This window comes from Cervus elaphus, chromosome 4, assembly GCF_910594005.1.
Source record: "Cervus elaphus chromosome 4, mCerEla1.1, whole genome shotgun sequence".
In the NCBI taxonomy this organism is placed as follows: domain Eukaryota; kingdom Metazoa; phylum Chordata; class Mammalia; order Artiodactyla; family Cervidae; genus Cervus; species Cervus elaphus.
Window position 1 is genome coordinate 60,823,853 of NC_057818.1, and position 20,002 is coordinate 60,843,854.

At 43.8% G+C, this 20,002-nt stretch overlaps 2 protein-coding genes across 2 annotated transcripts in view; both read left to right on the forward strand.

Annotated features, from left to right (window-relative positions):
• LOC122689487 (zinc finger protein 665-like) overlaps positions 1–20,002 on the forward strand; it is a 76,925-nt gene that overhangs the window by 28,054 nt on the left and 28,869 nt on the right. The gene's annotated exons all lie outside the window — the stretch shown is intronic.
• LOC122690250 (zinc finger protein 610-like) lies at positions 1,037–13,505 on the forward strand. Its single transcript, XM_043897330.1, has 4 exons — positions 1,037–1,929; positions 9,095–9,165; positions 12,325–12,451; positions 12,889–13,505. Exons 2-4 carry the CDS (start codon positions 9,109–9,111, stop codon positions 13,026–13,028), a joined length of 324 nt encoding a protein of 107 aa, XP_043753265.1. The 5' UTR covers positions 1,037–1,929; positions 9,095–9,108; the 3' UTR covers positions 13,029–13,505.

Genomic DNA, 20,002 nt, shown 5'->3' on the forward strand with positions numbered 1-20,002 from the left:
TTCTCATCTCTCTGAGCCTGAGTGGCCCACATAGTATGAGCATCTTTAGTCCAAGTTTGGATAAAGTTATGTGTTTGAACTGAGGTTTGTAAAGCAACGCCAGTGACGGCAGCAGTGGTGCAAATAGCTGTTAATCCCAGAATGCCAAGAATCAGCCATCCGATGAATCGTTTAGATCGCCGGAGCAGTTTAGTAAGTAACCAGGAAGCAAGTCCAGCCATGGGACCTTCTTCCCAGGGCCACTGGAGATTGATTGGTAATCATAGACTACGTCAAGATCGAAGACTCAAAAGGGATTCATTTCTTTTTTTTTTTTTTTTATTCTTTGAATCAGCCATGGATTTACATGTATTCCCAATCCCGATCCCCCCTCCCACCTCCCTCTCCACCCGATTCCTCTGGGTCTTCCCAGTGCACCAGGCCAGAGCACTTGTCTCATGCATCCCACCTGGGCTGGTGATCTGTTTCACCATAGATAGTATACATGTTGTTCTTTTGAAATAAAAAGGGATTCATTTCTTAAGGAAACAGAAGAGATAAGTATATAATTTGCAATTTATACAAGTTACAGAATGTAAAGTCTTACTGAATTGTAAACTTCCTATAGCTAGAATACAAGGAAGGGGAACACAAGCTTGTATGACATATGATTGATTATAATGAAAGAAATAGTTTCTATGACTACAGTTGGTCCCTGTGAAATGTCCAGTCCAAGTCCCAAGTTCTTCGGAGCTCACAGCAAGTTTCCAGATGTCCCATTGTTCAGGCCCAATCTGTTTATCAAGGACGATTGGAGGACGAGGGGGAGGCATTCCACCGTCAAGCCACCCAAGAAGTCCTTTGTCATGGTGATGTTCCATTGCAGTGTTAGTAACCTATGGTACTTGAGTAGCACAATCACACACAGTGCTGTCAATATCATCTGAGCAGTTAGATAACCACATACCATGGGGTCCCCAATCGACAATTGTATGATTAGCCACAGACATTAATTTTCCTGATTTGGCCTGACATTTGTCCCAACGAACCAGAGCATATTTAAAGTTCTTATTAGTAAAGCCTTTGCATGGTGGTGTTCTTTGTTCGTTCCCTAACTCTTTCCCTAAAGTTTCAGTGGTATAAACATGGTTCACAGACAAAGAAAGGGCAGTAAATAATCTAAGCATCGTCCTAAAGTCCTCTTTTGGAGGCAGGGCAAAAGCCCAAGTTTTTTGGCTAACATTTATGCATAATTTTGCTGGGCCCATACACAATGGAAGGACTTCATAACCTAGAGAGATATTAATTAGTTTCCCTTCTTCAGGGTGTGAGGGCCCTTTAAGGTTCCAGGGAGAAGGCATATGTATGGAGTCATTGGTTAATACGATTGGCCCTCTCTCCGCCCATTCTATGACCTGAAGTAAAGGGGGGTTGAGTCTGTAAGCCCAGTAAGTGTGATTAATAAGTTCAGCTCAAGCAAGGGGGCGAGTTGGGGGGAGGAGGCGAAAGCAAGCCGGGCAACAAAAATATTTTCAGGACTCCGAGGCATTCTCTGTTGAGAAATCAGATTTTCAGCTTGATTAGTAAGGGTTTTTCTTTGTACCCAAGAGGGGAGATCATAAGGTTGATGCCGCCAAGGGCGGTGCTTTCTGGAGATCTTTAGAGCCGCCATGGCCCATATTGGAATTTCTTCCTCCTGGGGTGGTTGTTGTCTGACCTCTATCTTGACGGCCAGGGGGGCCCCCTTGGGTCGGATGTTCCGAAGAGGAAGTCGTGTGAGTTCATTGGATCCGTCTGGGGAAATACAAGCATACCCCTTTCCCTGTAAGATTAATTTCCCAGATTTCCATTGTCTATTCAGCCTGTCTTGGTACCAAATGGGCAGAGGAGGAGAAGAGTCCTTCAATTCCTCAAAATGTTCTTCTGCTCTTGTCAAGATAGCACCTTGCGGTAAGTTTATAAAATTTAAAACAAATAAAGCTATATTAACAAGAGTTACAGGCTTAAAGAATATATTGCGTTGGAATCTAGTAAAGTCTGCTGGATAAGGAAGATAAAAGTGTTCCTGTGTTTTCCCCCTTATTTAGTTTTTTATTTGTAGTTTCAGTGTGTGATGTCTTTGTTTAACTATGTCTTGTGTTCGTGGATTATAAGGGATGTCTGTAATCTGTTTAATAGAGAATGGATGTAAAAATTCTTTGAACTGCTTAGAAATATAGGCAGTGCCATTGTCTGTTTTTCTAGAATTAGGTGTTCTCATTATTGCAATGTAAGCTAACAGGTGGGTTATAACATGTCGTGTAGTTTCACCTGGGAGAGGTGTGGCCCATATAAAAGAAGAGTTTGTATCAATCGAGACATGTAAGGAGGAAGAGGAAGAAAGTTCAGGGAAATGAGTTACATGCTCAAGAATGCTTGAAAGACTCTGGATTAATCATTGCCCATGAATTGTATTAAGAAATATAGAAACTTCGACCGTAAATTCTAATCAGTCTATTACCCAACAACTTTTTCTTGAACTACAATCTATTGTGAAGAACTGCACTTCCCCCATTTACATTACCCATATTCAAACACATTCTTGTCTTCCTGGCCCTATGGCTCATGGCAATGAAAAAGCTGATAAACTTCTCTCTTTTGCTACTTCTGAAGAGCATCATGCTCTATTACAAAATAATGCTGGCTCATCCCATCAAATTTGGAAAATTCCATACCGACATGCTAAAGAAATCATTAATAATTGCTCTCCTTGTAGACCCTTAACATCTTCGACCCATTGCACAAAGTATCAATCCTCAAGGATTACAACCCAATGAACTATGGCAAATGGATGTGACTCATTGCCCTGAACTTTCTTCCTCTTCCTTCTTACATATCTCCATTGATACAAATTCTTCTTTTCTGTAGGCCACACCTCCCCAAGGTGAAACTACACAACATGTTACAACCCACCTATTAACTTGCTTTACAATAATGGGAACACCTAGTTCTATAAAAACAGACAATGGCCCTACCTATATTTCTAGGCAATTTAAACAATATTTACATTCATTTTCTATTAACTTTTTGAAGATCTGTTAAAAGACGTCATTTGCCAGATTTCTTTTTTATTACAAAAATGGGAGAATTCCAAGGGGAACAAGATTCCTCAATATGTTTTCATTTCAATTGTGTATCTATATGTTCCTTCAGTTCAGTTCAGTTCAGTCGCTCAGTCGTGTCTGACTCTTTGCGACCCCGTGAATCGCACCATGCCAGGCCTCCCTATCGATCACCAGCTCCTGGAGTTTACTCAAACTCATGTCCGTGGAGTCGGTGATGCCATTCACCCATCTCATCTTCTGTCATACCCTTCTCCTCCTGCCCCTAATCCCTCCCAGCATCAGGGTATTTTCCAATGAGTTAACTCTTCGCATGAGGTGGCCAAAGTACTGGAGTTTCAGCTTCAGCATCAGTCCTTCCAATGAAGACCCAGGACTGATCTCCTTTAGGATGGACTGGTTGGATCTCCTTGCAGTGCAAGTGACTCTCAAGAGTCTTCTCCAACACCACAGTTCAAAAGCATCAATACTTCGTTGCTCAGCTTTCTTCACAGTCCAACTCTCACATCCATACATGACCACTGGAAAAACCATAGCCTTGACTAGACGGACCTGTGTTGGCCAAGTAATGTCTCTGGTTTTTCATATGCTATCTAGGTTGGTCATAACTTTCCTTCCAAGGAGTAAGCGTCTTTTAATTGATGGCCGCAATCACCATCTGCAGTGATTTTGGAGACCCAAAAATAAAGTCTGACACTGTTTCCACTGTTTCCCCATCTATTTCCCATGAAGTGATGGGACCAGATGCCATGATCTTAGTGTTCTGAATGTTGAGTTATGAGCCAATTTTTTCAGTCTCCTCTTTCACTGTCATCAACAGGCTCTTTAGTTCCTCTTCACTTTCTGCCATAAGGGTGGTGTCATCTGCTTATCTGAGGTTATTGATATTTCTCCCGGCAATCTTGGTTCCAGCTCGTGCTTCTTCCAGCCCAGTGCTTCTCATGATGTACTCTGTGTATAAGTTAAATAAGCAGGGTGACAATATACAGCCTTGACATACTCCTTTTCCTATTTGGAACCAGTCTGTTGTTCCATGTCCAGTTCTAACCTTTGCTTCTTGACTTGCATACAGGTTTCACAAGAGGCAGGGTAGATGGTCTGGTATTCCCATCTCTTTCAGAATTTTCCACAGTTTTTCATGATCCACACAGTCAACGGCTTTGGCATAGTCAATAAAGGAGAAATAGATGTTTTTCTGGAACTCTCTTGCTTTTTTCATCATCTAGCAGGTATTGGCAATTTGATCTCTGGTTCCTCAGCCTTTTCTAAAACCAGCTTGAACATCTGGAAGTTCACGGTTCACGTATTGCTAAAGACTGGCTTGGAAAATTTTGAGCATTACTTTACTAGCGTGTGAGATGAGTGCAATTGTGTGGTAGTTTGAGCATTCTTTGGCATTGCCTTTCTTTGGGATTGGAATGAAAACTAGCTTTTCAGCCAATTGACCCATGTGTTAGTACTTATCAGCCTCAATTGGCCCTCTGGGGTCACTCTGTCTGAATCTGCCATGTGTACCAGGCCCTGTTCTGGGCGCCACATGTTGGTCTTTCATTGGACTGGAACCTGGCGGTCCAGAGTCGACAATAAGAAAGTGAAAGAAGGAAAGAGGCTAATATTCCCTGGGTTATGCAGCCGGCTTTCACGTTGCAGGGAATCAGCCAGACATAGCAAGAAAGAGAGAAAGAAGGACATGGACACCCAAGCTGTGATGGAGCAAAAGTGTTTTAATCAACATGGTGTGGTTATTCTCAGCAAAGATAAAGATTAAAATTCCAGACTTGCAAAACATAAGGCGAGCCTTAAGAGAGAGAGTCGTAAACAATCACTTTTACCATGTGGTTCATAAAAAGGAAGATGGTACTTATCCCTGTATAGAAAAACTAATGAAGGTAATTCTATGCAAGCATCCCATGTCATTGATCTCTGTCCTGGGAGAGGCTTACCTGTTCTACTCGCCCTTGACAGGGACTGATAAAGAACAGAGGGCTCAAGAGAGAGAGGAAAGAGCACACAGGAATCTTACTCTTAAATGCTTCCTGACAATATTACATTCCGGATTTTAACTAGATCACATTTGCAAACTCCCCTTGGACATTTAAAGTTAGATAAGAGGACGTGGGCAGTATTGGGGCAGGGGGAGTGCCTTATTCAGCTTACCACAACCAGAGTGTCTTCTCCTGATGGGTGTACAATTTTAACATGCTTTTCTCTCCATATAGCTTTTGCCACTGTTTGTTAAAACATTTATTTGTATTTATTAATTTGGCTATGTCGAGCTTTGGTTGTGACATCTAGGATCTTCAGTCTTCCTTGTAGCATCTTTTCCTTGCAGCACATGAAGTCTTAGTTGCGGCATGTGGACTCTAGTTCCCCGCCCAGTGATCGAAACCAGACCCTCTGCATTGGGAGCACAGAGTCTTATCCCCTGGATGGACCACCAGGGAAATCCTTACAGATTTTATTTACTTTACTCCCTTAACTGACTGGCTAGAATGTCTAAAACAATGTCAATGGCAGTGCTGAGAGTGTACATACTGGTCTGCTTCGTAATCTCTGGGGAAAAGCATCCGGTCTTTCACCATTGAGTATGGTGCTTTTACAGGTGCTCTTTCTTGAGTTGAGGGAGGTTCCCACTCTTCTTTGTTTTCTGAAGTTTATATTATAAGTGGTTGTTGGCTTTTGTTGAATGCAGTTTCTGAATCAATTGATAAGACAGTTTGATTTTTCTTCTTTTGTCTGTCAACAGTCTGGATGACATTGATTGAAATTCGAGATAGCCTTCTACCCCTCACATATACACCATTGGATCACGGCATGCAATTCTTTTTGTCTCTTGCTGATTTCTCTTGCTAATAGTTTATTAAGAATGTTTGCTTCTTCATGTGGGATTTAGTTGGTAGTTATCTTTATCTTTTCTTTTCTTCTGATACCTTTGTCTCATATTGTCCCACGGTAATACTGGCCTCATAAATTGAGTTGGGAAGTGTTCCCTCCTTTCCTTTCGTCTAATAGAAATCATGTCAAGTTGCTGCTAAATCTTCTTTGTACGTTTCTTCAGTTAGTCAGTTCAGCCACTCAGTCGTGTCTGACTCTTTGCCACCCCATGGACTGTAGTACTCCAGGCTTCCCTGTCCATCACAAACTCCCGGAGCTTCTTCAAACCCATGTCCATCGAGTTGGTGATGCCATCCAACCATCTCATCCTCTGTTGTCCCCTTCTCCTCCCGCCTTCAGTCATTCCCAGCGTCAGGGTCTTTTCCAATCAGTCAATTCTTTGCATGAGGTAGCCGAGGTATTAGACTTTCAGCTTCAGCGTCAGTCCTCCCAATGAATATTCAGGCCTGACTTCCTTTAGGATGGACCGGTTGGATCTTCTTGCAGTCCAAGGGACTCTCAAGAGTCTCCTCCATCGCCACAGTTCCAAAGCATCCATTCTTTGGCTCTCAGCTTTCTTTATATCCAGCTCTCACATCCATACATGACTACTGGAAATACCAAAACTTTGACTAGATGGCCCTTTGTTGGCAAAGTAATGTCTCTGCTTTTTATATACTGTCTAGGTTGGTCATAACTTTTCTTCCAAGGAGCAAGCGTCTCTTAATTTCATGGCTGCAGTCACCATCTGCAGTGATTTTGGAGCCCAAAAAAGTCAAGCTTGTCACCATTTCCATTGTTTCCCCATCTATTTGCCATGAAGTGATGGGACCAGATGCCATGATCTTAGTTTTCTGAATGTTGAGTTTTAAGCCGAGTTTGTCACTCTTTCACCTTCATGAAGAAGCTCTTTAGTTCTGCTTCGTGTGTTTGTATGTTTGTTAGATGTGTCTAATACCACTGTGACTTTGTTACACTAACATTTGTTAAGTCAAGGTCCTCGGGGTTGGACGTTATGTCGCAACTCAACAGAAGACTGCAAGGGAAAGTGAAATAGAAGTGTTCATTCCTCACACATCCTGGAGGAGCTGCAAGGCAAGCATCAAGGGCTCAAGTGGGAAGTCAGGGCAGGGTTCAGAGAGCCGGGCAGGGACGGCCCGGGGCCTGTACCTGCATTAGGCTCTGTAGATGGAGTGCTCTGGGGTCCGGGGTTAAGGCTGGATCGAAGTTTGTTCTTTATCCTTTGAGTGTAATGTTCCATGAAACACAGGCCCATTCGGCTACGTGTGTCTAGACATAGCCCATTGGCAAAGTAATGTCTCTGCTTTTTAATATGCTATCTAGGTTGGTCATAACTTTCCTTCCAAGCAGTAAGCAGCTTTTTATTTCATGACTGCAATCTCCATGTGCAGTGATTTTGCAGCCCCAAAAAATAACGTCTGACACTGCTTCCACTGTTTCGCCATCTATTTCCCATGAAGTGATGGGACCAGATGCCATGATCTTAGTTTTCTGAATGTTGAGATTTAAGCCAACTTTTTCACTCTCCTCTTTCACTTTCATACACACACACACACACACACACACACATATATATATATCTAGGAGTGTGGATGCCTTCCCCCTTGAGGGACAGGCCCTTTTGGCTATGCATTTCATAGCCCATCCTGCCACAGACATCAGGAGTGAGATTCAAAAAGCAACTGCTGGTCCTCAGACCCCTATGAGTGATTTGGTCCAAGTGGCTTATTCAGTTCTTGATAATAGGGACATGGTTGAAAAGGCTGAACGCTCCCAGAGAAATACACAAACGCTGAAATGATGGTTGTATCTTTGTCCACTCAGAGACCACTGGAGGGGAAGTCAGCCTTTGCAAGCCAAGCTGGCCATGGTGGGCTACAAGGCCCACAGGTACCCAGACCAACCCAGGGTACCCCGTATGGGCAGAAGGGCACTGGAGGAGAGATGGTGGTGGGCTCGCCTGTTTACAGACAGACAGGGAGCTGGAGGAGGGAATGGCCCCCACACCTGAGATCCCTGGGCCCTCGGCCTTGGATGGCTCCCCAACCCTGAGGGTCCCCGAGGTCACAAGGGGCTCTGCTCACAGCACCGTGCATGTAACTAGTGCTGAAGCTCGGGGGGTCACTGAAGCGGGGGCCAAGGTGGAATCCCTCAGACACCAGCGCAGTCCTTTGCGCCTTAACCCGAAGGGCTGGAAACCTTAACAACCGTAAAAATGCATAATGGGAACATTAGCACCGACACAGGGCCTGCTTTCTAGGAACCCCCTTCACGCTCCAACAATGGCCAGTTGCTTCCACATCAATATCTGTGCCTGTCACCTCTCTTTTAACTCAAGGCACTTACTACTTAAATTGGGCTCCACTCTGTTTCCCGAGGGACAAGGAAGTCACCCTTATGACCAAAAGATATGAACAAAACTAAAAAAACAGATTAACTCTATAACTGAGATAAAAGACTTAATAGACGCTGAAGTACGCAACACTGAGGTTCTGGGTCTAGCTACAGATAAACAGACTGAGACCTTACGTGATGCTCTTTCAGAGTTGGAACCTGTTTTGAGCTACGTAACCCAGCTAGTAAAGAATCCACCTGCAATGCTGTTACTGAAAGATATGTGTTGGGAGTCCGGCCATGTCTTGTACCCCTCCCCCAACAGACACGCTCCTCAGGATCTCGTGTGGGGCCTCGCCCCGGGAATGTGCACAGAGCTGCAGATGATTCCGATCTGGATCCTGCATTGAGCACCAGGGCTCTTAGCCTCCACTTCTGAGATTGAGATCAGGCCCTGGGGGAGGGGAGGGCGCTCTGCTCTGAGCGGGGTTGGACCAGGGCCTGCTGTGTGACCTGAGGGGGATCTTGGGGTCAGCGGAGGTGCCCCTTGCTGCTGTGTGCATGAGGCCACACCAGGAGTGGAGTGTGATCCAAGGAAAGCGTGGGAAAGTCCTGTGTTGGTCTCTCTGTGCCGGAATTGACCATCCTGAGTCCCTCCTGAGACAGTGGGCACAGGGGACTGTCTGTTCCTCATGGTGAGGGCTTCCCTGTGTGTGTGGTTGGGGCTGAGGAGGGGGTGTGTTGACCCTAAGCATTATACAGCATGTTTTCCACTTTCATGATAGAACTGTGAAGACTCATGAATGAAGAAGCCCAGAAGAGGAAAGAACAGGAGTCAGGCATGGCTCTCTCTCAGGTAAGGTCATATTCTCAGTGCATTCTCACACTGCCTTCCTGAAATGCCCTTCTCTGGACTTGCTAATCGTGTCTGACTCTGGATTATCCTGTCTGACCTGCACATGCACACTCACCCGGGGCCTTCCCTCAGGGCCTCTCGTCTCCACTTAGATCCCATCTCCCCATGACCCGTGACCTGGCCCTTGTGAGGAGGCTCCCCTGGACACCGTCCTGGGCAGGGCTTCTCACCCATGGGCGTCGGTGTTGTTGGGCAGCAGGCACTGTTTAGGGCCCATCTGGATGCGCTGTCTGCTCTCTGTCAACCAGGGTAAAGAAGCTGTATGTGGACCTCAGGTATTAACATGTACAGTACACGGTAAAATCTGCAAAAGTGGCCAATGAGTGGAAATCAGTTCTGACGTTTTATAGTACATTTAAAATTAAATGAGCACCTCCCTGAAAACTTAAGTGTTTGGGAATGGAACGGAACGTTCAGAAAGAGATGTCAGGGCTAGGGAGTGTTTCGTTACACCGTCTCATTTAAACTGTAAAATCAGGGTTACTAATTTTTTTTTTTTCTTTCGTTTTTGACCACATGATGCAGCTTCCAGTGTCTTAGTTCGCTGAGTAGGGATCGATCGTGAGTCCCTGCAGTGGAAGCGAGGGATCTTAACCACTGGACCATGAGGAAACTCTCCAACTCTACTGATCTGGCTTCAGTATTTCCTTTATGGAATAAAATAATAAATTTTGGATTTTATTAATAAGCACATACCCAAAATTAAAGATAAAAATCACATTATAATTTTTAAAATGTATTTATTTCCTGGAGTGTATCTTCATTGCTTCAGTGTCTTTTCCCTGGTTCTGGCGAGTGGTGGCCACTCTCTGCTTGTGGTGCGCACGCTTCTCATTGCAGTGGCTTCTCTTGTCTTGCAGCACAGGGTCTCGAGCGCGCTGGCTTCAGTAGTTTCACCTCCTGGGCTCTAGAGCTCTGGCTCAGGAATTGAGACTCACAGGCTTAATTGCCCCTCAGCGTGTGGGATCTCAGACCAGGCAACAACCCACATCTCTTGCATTACCCAGTGGATTCTTTACCACTTACCTGTAGGGAGGGCCACATATTTTTAAATACAGGAATTTTATAGAGATTGGAAGAAATCTTCTGTATGTTATTTTCTGCTTATATTACTTCTTATTTTTTTTTTAACTAAGATAATGTTGAGGAGTTCCCTGGTAGTACAGTGGCTAAGAGTGTGCCTTCCAATGTAGGGTGCACAGGTTCCACCCCAGGTCTGGGGAAATGCCTCAGAGCAATTAAGCCCATGGGCCACAACTCCTGAGCCTGTGCCCTAGAGGCCAGGAGCCATAACTACGGAAGCCCGCACTCTCTAGAGCCTGTGCTCCAAAACAAGAGAAGCCACTGCAGCGAGAAGCCCCGGCACTGCAGCTGAGAAAGCCCATTCACAGCAACGAAGGCCCAACATAAGCAAAATAGATAAGCTTTGAAAAACAAATACAATATTGACAAAGGTACTGAATGAAGAAGTAAAATAAAAGAAGAGAATGGGAACCCACTCCAGCATTCTTGCCTGGAGAATTCCATGGATAGAGGAGCTGGCGGGCTTCTGTCAGTGGGGTTGCAAAGAGTCTAGCATGAGTAAACAGGTAAACACAACTTCCACACACAGCGGATTGAGCTCTGAAAAACAAATCTAAGCACCTAACTTTCCTCTTGCAAATTCTTCAGAGACTTCCAGGAGCTTTTGGAATAAAGTCCTCAATCCATAGATCTTGCATAAATTAGCCTCTACCTGGCATCACCCCATCTACATTCCCTGTGTCCCAGTCACACTGGCTGCCTTTCTGTTCAGTAAATATCTTCCTGCCTCAGACCAGCACTCAGGCTGTTCTCTCTGCTTGCAACACTCTTCCATTTCCCACCTTGCCATCCTAAGTGTTTCTTCCTCACAGAGACCTTGTCTGATTTCTCAATGTAGGTTAAGACTTTGTGTTTAATCTCGTCTTCGCCCCGGGGCTGTGTCAGAACACTTATTTCGATAGTAACATTAAAATTGTGGATGAAATTGGCTGGCTGGCGGCTAGAGTGTAAGCTCCATCATGTTCACTGCTGTATTTCAAGTTTGAGGCGCACAGATGACGCTGAATGAATTTTAATAGAATGAAAGAAAATAAAGACAATTCTTCTTGTTTCAATCAATTGTGTGTTTACACATGCATGCATGAATGCATGGATATGTAACTCCATGGTTTTATTACAAAAACATCATCTCATAAATAATGGTGTATACTTTGTAGCAGTTTCAGTTCTGTCTTAAGTGTATTTCATGGCATTAAGTTTTTTGTGCATCATCACATGAATGGTGTAAATTGTAGTAAGAGTATTGACATTGTGTGGGTTCTGATGGGAGAGGGTATGACCCTGTATCATGACCATTTATACTCTTCTATTGTATTTCAGCTTCCTTGAACTTGTTTCAGGTATCCTCAGGGAACTTTCTGTGGATGCTCTTTCCTTCTTTGGTAGTTAACTGGTTGATTGTTTAGGTTGAGCTCACGTGCTGTTGCCTCATTATAAACTGTTTGATCTGAGTGATTTCTTGGAGTGACAGAGTTTTCTCCCCAGTAAGGTGGACTCAGATCTTTCTCTAACGTGCTGTTATGTTGATGACAAGTTCACCCGTGTGACGTCTTTAGAGTAATGCTTAGTGAGTAGGACGTGCTGAAACACCTGTCGTCAATGTGATGATGTCGTCATCATCACTATGTGTGTTCTTTTAAAGCAACTGTGGACTTTGTCGTCTCTGGAGACACCAGTCTTGCTGTAACTCAACTAGGTTGTGACACTATATCACTCCGTGTGGTGAATGTAAGACTTCTGCATGGACAACCCAGCGTTGGTTTTAGTTTGTGTATTTTTCATGTATTGTCCACATACATGACAAATTCATATGGACTGCAAGAGATCATAGTCTTAGAAAAAAGAGGAAATTAGAAATTAGATTAGAGACCAACAGTTTGCTTCAAGCAGCTTTTAATGGATCTATCAGAATATTACTTCAACTGAATTGAGCTTTACCCCTCTCACCTCTTCTCATTTTGTGTGAAACTAAGAATCCTCTGCAGGACCCATTGGTGAAATGTGTTTTCATTTCAGGCACAGTTGACCTTCAAGGATGTGTTCATAGACTTCACTCCTGAGGAGTGGGAGTGCCTGGACCCTGCCCAGAGAACCTTGTACAATGATGTGATGGTGGAGCCCCTCAGGAGCCTGCTGTCTGTGGGTGAGGATCACTTCCCCCTGAAGTGGGTATCTGCTGTGGGGTACCTCGGCATGTTCCCTCTGTACCTTTTGAGAGCGCCTGTTTTTCTTGACTAAGCTCAAAACCTTGTTGACTCACACGTGTAAAGCTTCGTGATTGGCATCAGGAGTTTAAACTTGTCTTTCCTTCTGGTGACCTGCCAATGTGTGATACACAAGGAGTTTTTCCACAGCTCGAGCATTTATAAAGCTGATTTCAAACTTTGAAACATCCAATTGCCTGTTTTCTAGCCCTGTGTTCTTGGTTCAGTAGTTCTTAGATAGGAACTAGATACCTGTTGCATATTGTACTGTATGTTATAATGGTCCCTGTGCATTCAGAAAGATGCAGATAGTAAATTCATTTGTGAAGTATTTTTCTGTTGGTTTATAATGTCCTCACTCCTTGGCTGACAAAAGGGCTGGATTCTACACCTGCCAATGCAGGAGACCCGGGTTCGATCATTGGTCTGAGAAGATCCCACATGTCACAGAGCAGCTACGCCTGTGTGCCCGAACTACGAGCCAGCACTCTAGAGCCTGGAAGCTGCAACTGCTGAGCCCACATGGGACGACCACGGAAGCCCGTGCGCCCAGGAGAAGCCGCAGCAAGTGAGGAGCACGAGCACTGCAACTGCAGCCCAGCCGCTACTTGCTGAACTTGGAGAGAAACCAAGGAGCAGCGAACAGTCCCCCGAGACGAAAGGAATGAATTCACCAATGTATTAAAAATAACAGATACGTTTATTAAAAAAGGAGAGGTTGGACTCTGGAAGAAGCCACAGTATGTGGCATTACTTGTGAGTAGGAAGTTCTGTTTCTGATCTGAACGTTATCTCCATTCTTGTGGCACAAGGAGGAAGACCCCTGGATTGTGGAGAAGGAGGTGCTAATAGCGAAAATCCAGATGAGTGGGAAAGTATCAACAGTGTGATCACAGGTCAGCTGTCACAAGGACAGAGAGGAAGCCGCACCATCCATGGGGTTTGGGAAACTCTCCAAGGGGGAGAGTTCTGTGAGAAAACAGATGTTTAATGTTTGTGAGTCTCACAGGAGGTTTTTCTTCTCCCTAACTGACGGCTCTGTTCTTCGACATGCGAAACGTACAGCGCCCTCCAGTGGAGCGGTAGCGCCCACAGAGATGAAGGCGAGGTCTGGTTTGGGCCTGTCCTGGGTCCTTTGTGCTGTGCGGACTTCTGTCTGCTGCAGACGAGTGAGGGCTCCTCTGTAGCTGCGGGGAGCACGGTTTCTCTTTGTGGTGGTTTCTTTAGTTGTGAAGCACGGGCCCTGGGCACACGGGCGTGAGCAGTTCTGCCATACAGGCTCACTATCTGTAGTTCATCAACTTATTCTCCGTGACATGTGAGATCTTCCCAGAACAAGAATCGAAGCCATGCCTCCCGCATTACTAAGCAGATTCTTACCATGGAGCCACCTGGGTGTTAGGGAAATTAAATAAATAGTCTTGTTTAGGCTTCAAGACAAAGCAGTGCATTCCTCTGACCTTGCTTCTAACCTGCCTGGAAACTGCCCTGAGTGTGACTGTCCTGACTGTCTCCTGTGAGTGCAAGGCTTGCAGCAGCATAGATAAGATAGGGCACAAATCTTGAGATTGTTCAGCCTTTGCAGGGGCCCTTGCCAACCAAGCCCCAGGCTTAGCACCATCCAAGTTGGCTCCTGGATCCTCCTCTCTGCCTACCGTGAGGTAAATAAAGGTTAACTTAAAGCTGTCTAAAGAGAAGTTCCAACTGGAAGAAGAATTACGCGATTTGTGAGGATGATTATCCATATTAAAATGTCACATTATATTTTGGCTGATCAAATCTTCCTTTTTAAGTTGACTCTCTTTAGCCGGCCCACAGCTCCAATAGTGTCCCCCACTGCCCTTTCTCTCTCCATGATCTGTCCTGTTGTGGCCTTTCACCCCTACCAACCCCTCTGTCTCCCCCTCCATCAGCTGCTGCTGCTGCTAAGTCGCTTCAGTGGTGTCTGACTCTGGGCGACCCCATAGAAGACAGCCTACCAGGCTCCTCAGTCCCTGGGATTCTCCAGGCAAGAACACTGGCGTGGGTTGCCATTGCCTTCTCCAATGCATGAAAGTGAAAAGTGAAAGTGAACCCCTTTAGATTCTTCTGATCAAAGACCCCCATCTCCCTGGAGGGACATTCCAAGATTTTTATCAGTCCATCTGGCCTTGTTATTACAGTCAATTTGAGCAGTATTCGATGGGTATTTTAGCCATAAAGCTATGACTATCGAAAGGAAAGATAACTTGTTTGATACAGGATGGCCATGATATTGTTTAGACTCTGGAGAAAACTGGTTAAAATTAATTTTTTTTTTTCTTTAAAAGTGCAAACCAGTTCATTTTACATGTGGAATTAAAAACAGCAAGCTTGTTAAAAAGGCCTGCCCCCCAAAAAGCTTAAAGTTAACCTTTGCCAGGGCTTCCCAGATGACTCTAGTGGTAAAGAACCTCCCAGCCCCTGGGGGAGACACAGGAGATGTGGATGTGATCCCTGGATAGGGAAGATCCCCTGGAGGAGTGAATGGCAACCCACTCCAGTATTCTTGCCTGGAGAGTCCCATCATGGACAGAGGAGCCTGGTGGGCTAGACTCCATGGGGTTGCAGGGAGTTGGACAGGACTGAAGCGACCTTGCATAGCATGCAGCCTTTGCCATGTCCTTGAAATACGTAACCCATTTTTCCATAGATTTCAGTCTTGTGCGAACTAGTATTTTAAACCACAGGGCGGGTGGTGGGAAGAAAAGGGTGAAAGAGGCATTTTAAATCTCAAGCAGGAAAGTACGAGAGCTCTCATGTCTGTTGATCTGCATGTATGTTTGTCTCAGTGTGTGTCTTTGTTTTTGGATAATATTGCTGAGGTTAATTTGTAAATGACCTCTAATTCAATTGTTTAAAAAAAAAAAAAAAAGTAAGCACTTACAAATCAAACAATTGCAAGAGAAATTAACCTACATGAATTTCAGGTTCACGTGAACTGGGAAATATTCAATATTAAATATCTAGTATTAATGTTTGTTTGCTAATCTAATTAAGACACGTCTTGAGTCTTCAACATTGTCTAATACTTTTATTGTACTTAGGTTTAATGGTAAGTAAGTTTGTGAACAGGTAAAGTAACTCGAGTGAAGAAGCTTTTAAGGAAAGAATGCAAATGCAGTTGGAGGTTTTAGATAAACTCTGTTAGGAATGACTATGTCTGTCTAGAATAGTCTCTCCAGATTTGAATAACCTGAGTTTTTCGGGTTGTGCTAAACTAAGAGATGAAAGTTCATTGAATATATAGGTCATTTCCAAATAAAATAAGATTCTGAATCACAGATTACTGAAAACTCATTTCCTCTTGCAGACAAACTAAAGAGATTTTGGACTATTAATGAAAACGTTTGGTGCCACCCTGAGATGTTCTCTATAAGAAAGCAAATATTCTTAGACATTCTCACTGGTATTTATGTTCACCAGTCTACAAAATGCTAATATAATGGACAGCTCATGGTTGCTTAAGGAAAGTAAGACGTGTGTTTTTAGTAAGAAGAAAGGGACGAGAAATGTGGGCCAGTCACCTTGCTTTGTCCCCTCTGGTTAGTTTGTCTCAGGACCCTCTCCTTGGCTACACAGGCACACCCTGGATCTTGAAGTAAAGGCTTCTCAGAGGAGCGTGGAGAAGACAATGGCAACCCACTCCAGTACTCTTGCCTTGAAAATCCCATGGACGGAGGAGCCTGGTAGGCTGCAGTCTGTGGGGTCGCTAAGAGTTGGACACTACTGAGCGACTTCACTTTCACTTTTACTTTCATTCATTGGAGAAGGAAATGGCAACCCACTCCAGTGTTCTTGCCTGGAGCATCCCAGGAACAGGGGAGCCTGGTGGGCTGCCGTCTGTGGGGTCGCACAGAATTGACACGACTGAAGCAGCTTAGCAGCAGCAGGCAGCAGAGGAAGCAAGACTCATTTTTCCTGGAATGCTCCTCTGACTTTTAACTCCAAGGAGCCTTTCTGCACTTGTGTGCTGTCTCCTTGATCAGACAGGGTTTTTTCCTTTCTTTGTCCTTACCATGATCAGTCCCTTGAATTAAGAGACAAACTGGCTGTTTACCCTGTTGTTGTTGGCTGTAAATTCCTCAACCTGAGCCCACCTATCTCTTATCTCAGGGCATGCAAGGAGGAGAGTAACTGATGATAGATGTCCAACCTGCAGCCCATCCAACTCCTACCTGAAAATTACATTTTATTAAGGAGAATGGAAAGTACTTCTGACTTACAGATGGCTGTTTCTAAATGATCAAAGTGATTTAAAAAAAAAAAAGAGAGAGAGAGAGGTTTCATGGAAAGTGGACTTCAAGAAAAGAGGTCCCAAAAGGCAAGGTCTTTATATGTTCTGCAACAATCTGCCATTTGACTCCTGTCAATTTTGTTGCTTGACTTTGGGTAGCATGTGATGAGGTGTTTCAAAGGGATTTACTTCCCCTTGTCCCCCTCAAGTGGTAATTAGTGCTGTTAGGTGGCATAGACTGTTGCGTGTTTTATAGAAAAAAACCAGAAGTTCCTTTTTTTTCTTTTTGTTGTGCCACATGGCAGTCTGGTTCTTACTTCCCCATTCATGGAAGGATTCTGTGCCCCCTACAGTGGAAGCACATAGTGCTAACTACTGGATCACCAGGAAGTTTGCCTCAAAGGTTACTTTTGCTTAAAAGATATATAAGTTTTCAAATCGCATTCCTTTATCTTCATAACTGTAAGTTAAAAATTTATTGAAAATTTGTTTATGGCTGCACTGGGTCTTTGTTGCTTCAGGGGCTTTTCTTTACTTGCAACAAGCAAGGTCTACCCTCTAGTTACAGTGCATGAACTTCTAATTCTAGTGGATTCTCTTGTTGCAATGCATGGTCTCTGTGTGTTTGCTCAGTAGTTGTGACTCCTCAGCCTTAGAGCACAGAATCATCATTTGAGGTCTACAGGCTTAGTTGTTCTCAGGCATGTGGGAATGTATATGGCAAGGCCTTTAATCAAACTACAAGACTTGCACTTCATCAGAGGATTCATACTGGAGAGAAGCCATACAAATGCAATGTATGTGACGAGGCGTTTAGTCATACTGCAGACCTTACTGTTCATCGGAGATTTCCTGTTGGAGTGAAACCATATAAATGTGATATATGTGGCAAGGGTTTCAGAGCAAGTTCAAACCTTGCTGTTCATCAGAGAGTTCATGCTGGAGAGAAACCATATAAATGAGCTATATGTGGCAGGGCTTTCAGTGTGAATGCAAACGTCGCAGTTCATCAGAGAATTCATAGTGGAGAGAACCTTACAAATATAAAAATTGTGACAAACCTTTTAGTAATCCAGAACTCAGCATCAGCAAGTTCAGACAGGAGAGAAACCATATATATATGATGTATATGGCCAGTGCTTTTCTTGAAATGACGAACTTAGAAACCATCAGAGAATTCATACTAGAGAGAAACATTAGAAATGTGACAGTTGTGAGAAACATGTTAGTGCAAATGTCGTGTGTGTGACAAAGCCTTTAGTCAGTGTTCAGACCTTATAATTCAGAGAACTCATACTGTATAGAAAACATGCAAGTGAAATGAATGTGGCAGAGTTTCTTTAGGCAGTTCATACAGGAGAGAAACCACATAAATGTTATTGATGTGGCAAACCCTTCAGTCACAAGGAATGACGCTGCAGATCATCTGAGAATCCATACTGCAGTGAAAACTTACACATGTAGAGAATGCAGTAAAATATATCAACTTTTTGACCATCAGAAAATTCAAACTGGAGGAAAACTACACAAATGTGTTAGGTGTAGGAAAGCTTTGATTCTGTGTTCAGGCCTAACTCACCATCGGTTGATTTATTTATTTATTTATTTTTAACAATGTTGTGATGGTCTTTGCTGTACATCAACATGAATAGGCCATAGGCATGCATTTGTCCCCTCCCTCCTGAACCCACCTCTCTCGCCACCGTATTCCTCCAGATTGTCCTGGAGCACATGCTCATACATCAAACTCCCACTGGCTCTTTTACATATGGTAATATATATGTTTCAGTGCTAATCTCTTAAATCCTGCCATCCTATTTCTTTTGTTTTTTTCAGTAGTTTTTCCTTAGCGATACTTTTTCTTTCCACACGTTATGACCCAGATTTAATGCTTAATTTACATTTCTTTCCTGCCTTACACTAACAAATACATAAGTCAGTGGGTTATTTTGAGACTTTTGTAACATTAAAAGGCACGTAGACAATGACAGGGAACATAGTAGGTGCCCTGTAAATGTAAAGAAGAACAGTTCCTTTAGGACTTGAGTTCAGTCAGATAATACACACAGAAATATTTATAAATAGTGCCAAGTTGATAATTTTGGTGAAAATAAATTCTAATGTCTGCTTAAGACTTTATATTTGACAATGTGCTTTGTTGTCCACAACTGACAGATATTTCAGAAACAGACAACGAAATTAGAGAAAATATATTACAATTTTTCAACAGGAAGTAAATTGCCTAATTACCGTCAAGTGATCATATAGTAATTTGACATTCCATTACATTGACGTATTGACTTAAGTGTTATATATTATGATGTAAACAAGTTTTTCTCATGTAAGTATTTGAAGCTTTGCCATCATAAGCATGGAACAGAAACTTTTATAACGAAGAATGCATTTCTCATTAAAAGTTTTTTTCTCTCTTTAATAATCTTTAAAATTTACTTTTGGCTATTTTGGGCTATTAAGTCTTCATTGTGCTGGCTTCTTTCTCCTTTTGCAGCAATCGGGCTGTGAATTCTCCACGTAACCTTGGCTGGGGTATGGTTGGAGACTGGCGTTTTGAAGGTTCTTTTGGTCGGTCCAGAGGACTCAGTGTCTGTCTGTTCTATGGGCTGAGCTGAGCCTCTCTTTGCTGCACGTGGGCTTTCTCTAGCTGCAGCAGCAGAAGCGACTTTCTGGTTACTTGTGTGCAGGCTTCTCAGTGCTGGGGCTGCTGCTGTTGCAGAGCACAGGCTTTGGGGCACAGGCTCAGTACTTGTGTTGCTCGGGCTTAGTTGCTGCGAGGCACGTGGCATCCTCCCACACCAGGGATCAAACCCGGGTCCTGTGCATTGGCAGGTAGATTATTTAGCACTGCACCACCAGGGAGGTTCTACTCAGTGTCTTTTAACTGGGTGCTATGTATGTTAAAACACTGCCAAACAAAATTGGGGTCATCAACCAATAAGTGGGAGATCTGAAAACCAGGAGAGAGTCCCCCAAACTTATCTGGCCTTGCTGAAGAGGTGGATGGACCCAAGAGACCCTTCCTGAAATCCCAAGGCCAGAATGTCCAAAGCACAGTATGGTGGCTGCTTTTCTCAATCCTGCATTCCCCTCAGGGTGCACTTTCGCTGGGCCACTGCAGCGACTAATAAGCTTGGTACTTGACGAAGGGGAACGTCAAGACATTTTTCTCCTTAGAAGTGTTAGTGTCAAGTAGCCGTTTCTAAGAGTTGTGTGTTTC

Coding starts and splice junctions, on each gene's coding strand:
- LOC122690250 (XM_043897330.1), top strand. CDS start 9,109: ATGAATGAAGAAGCCCAGAAGAGGAAAGAACAGGAGTCAGGCATGGCT. Junction 9,166..12,324: donor CAGGCATGGCTCTCTCTCAG/GTAAGGTCATAT, acceptor TTTTCATTTCAG/GCACAGTTGACCTTCAAGGA. Junction 12,452..12,888: donor CAGGAGCCTGCTGTCTGTGG/GTGAGGATCACT, acceptor GGCTGACAAAAG/GGCTGGATTCTACACCTGCC.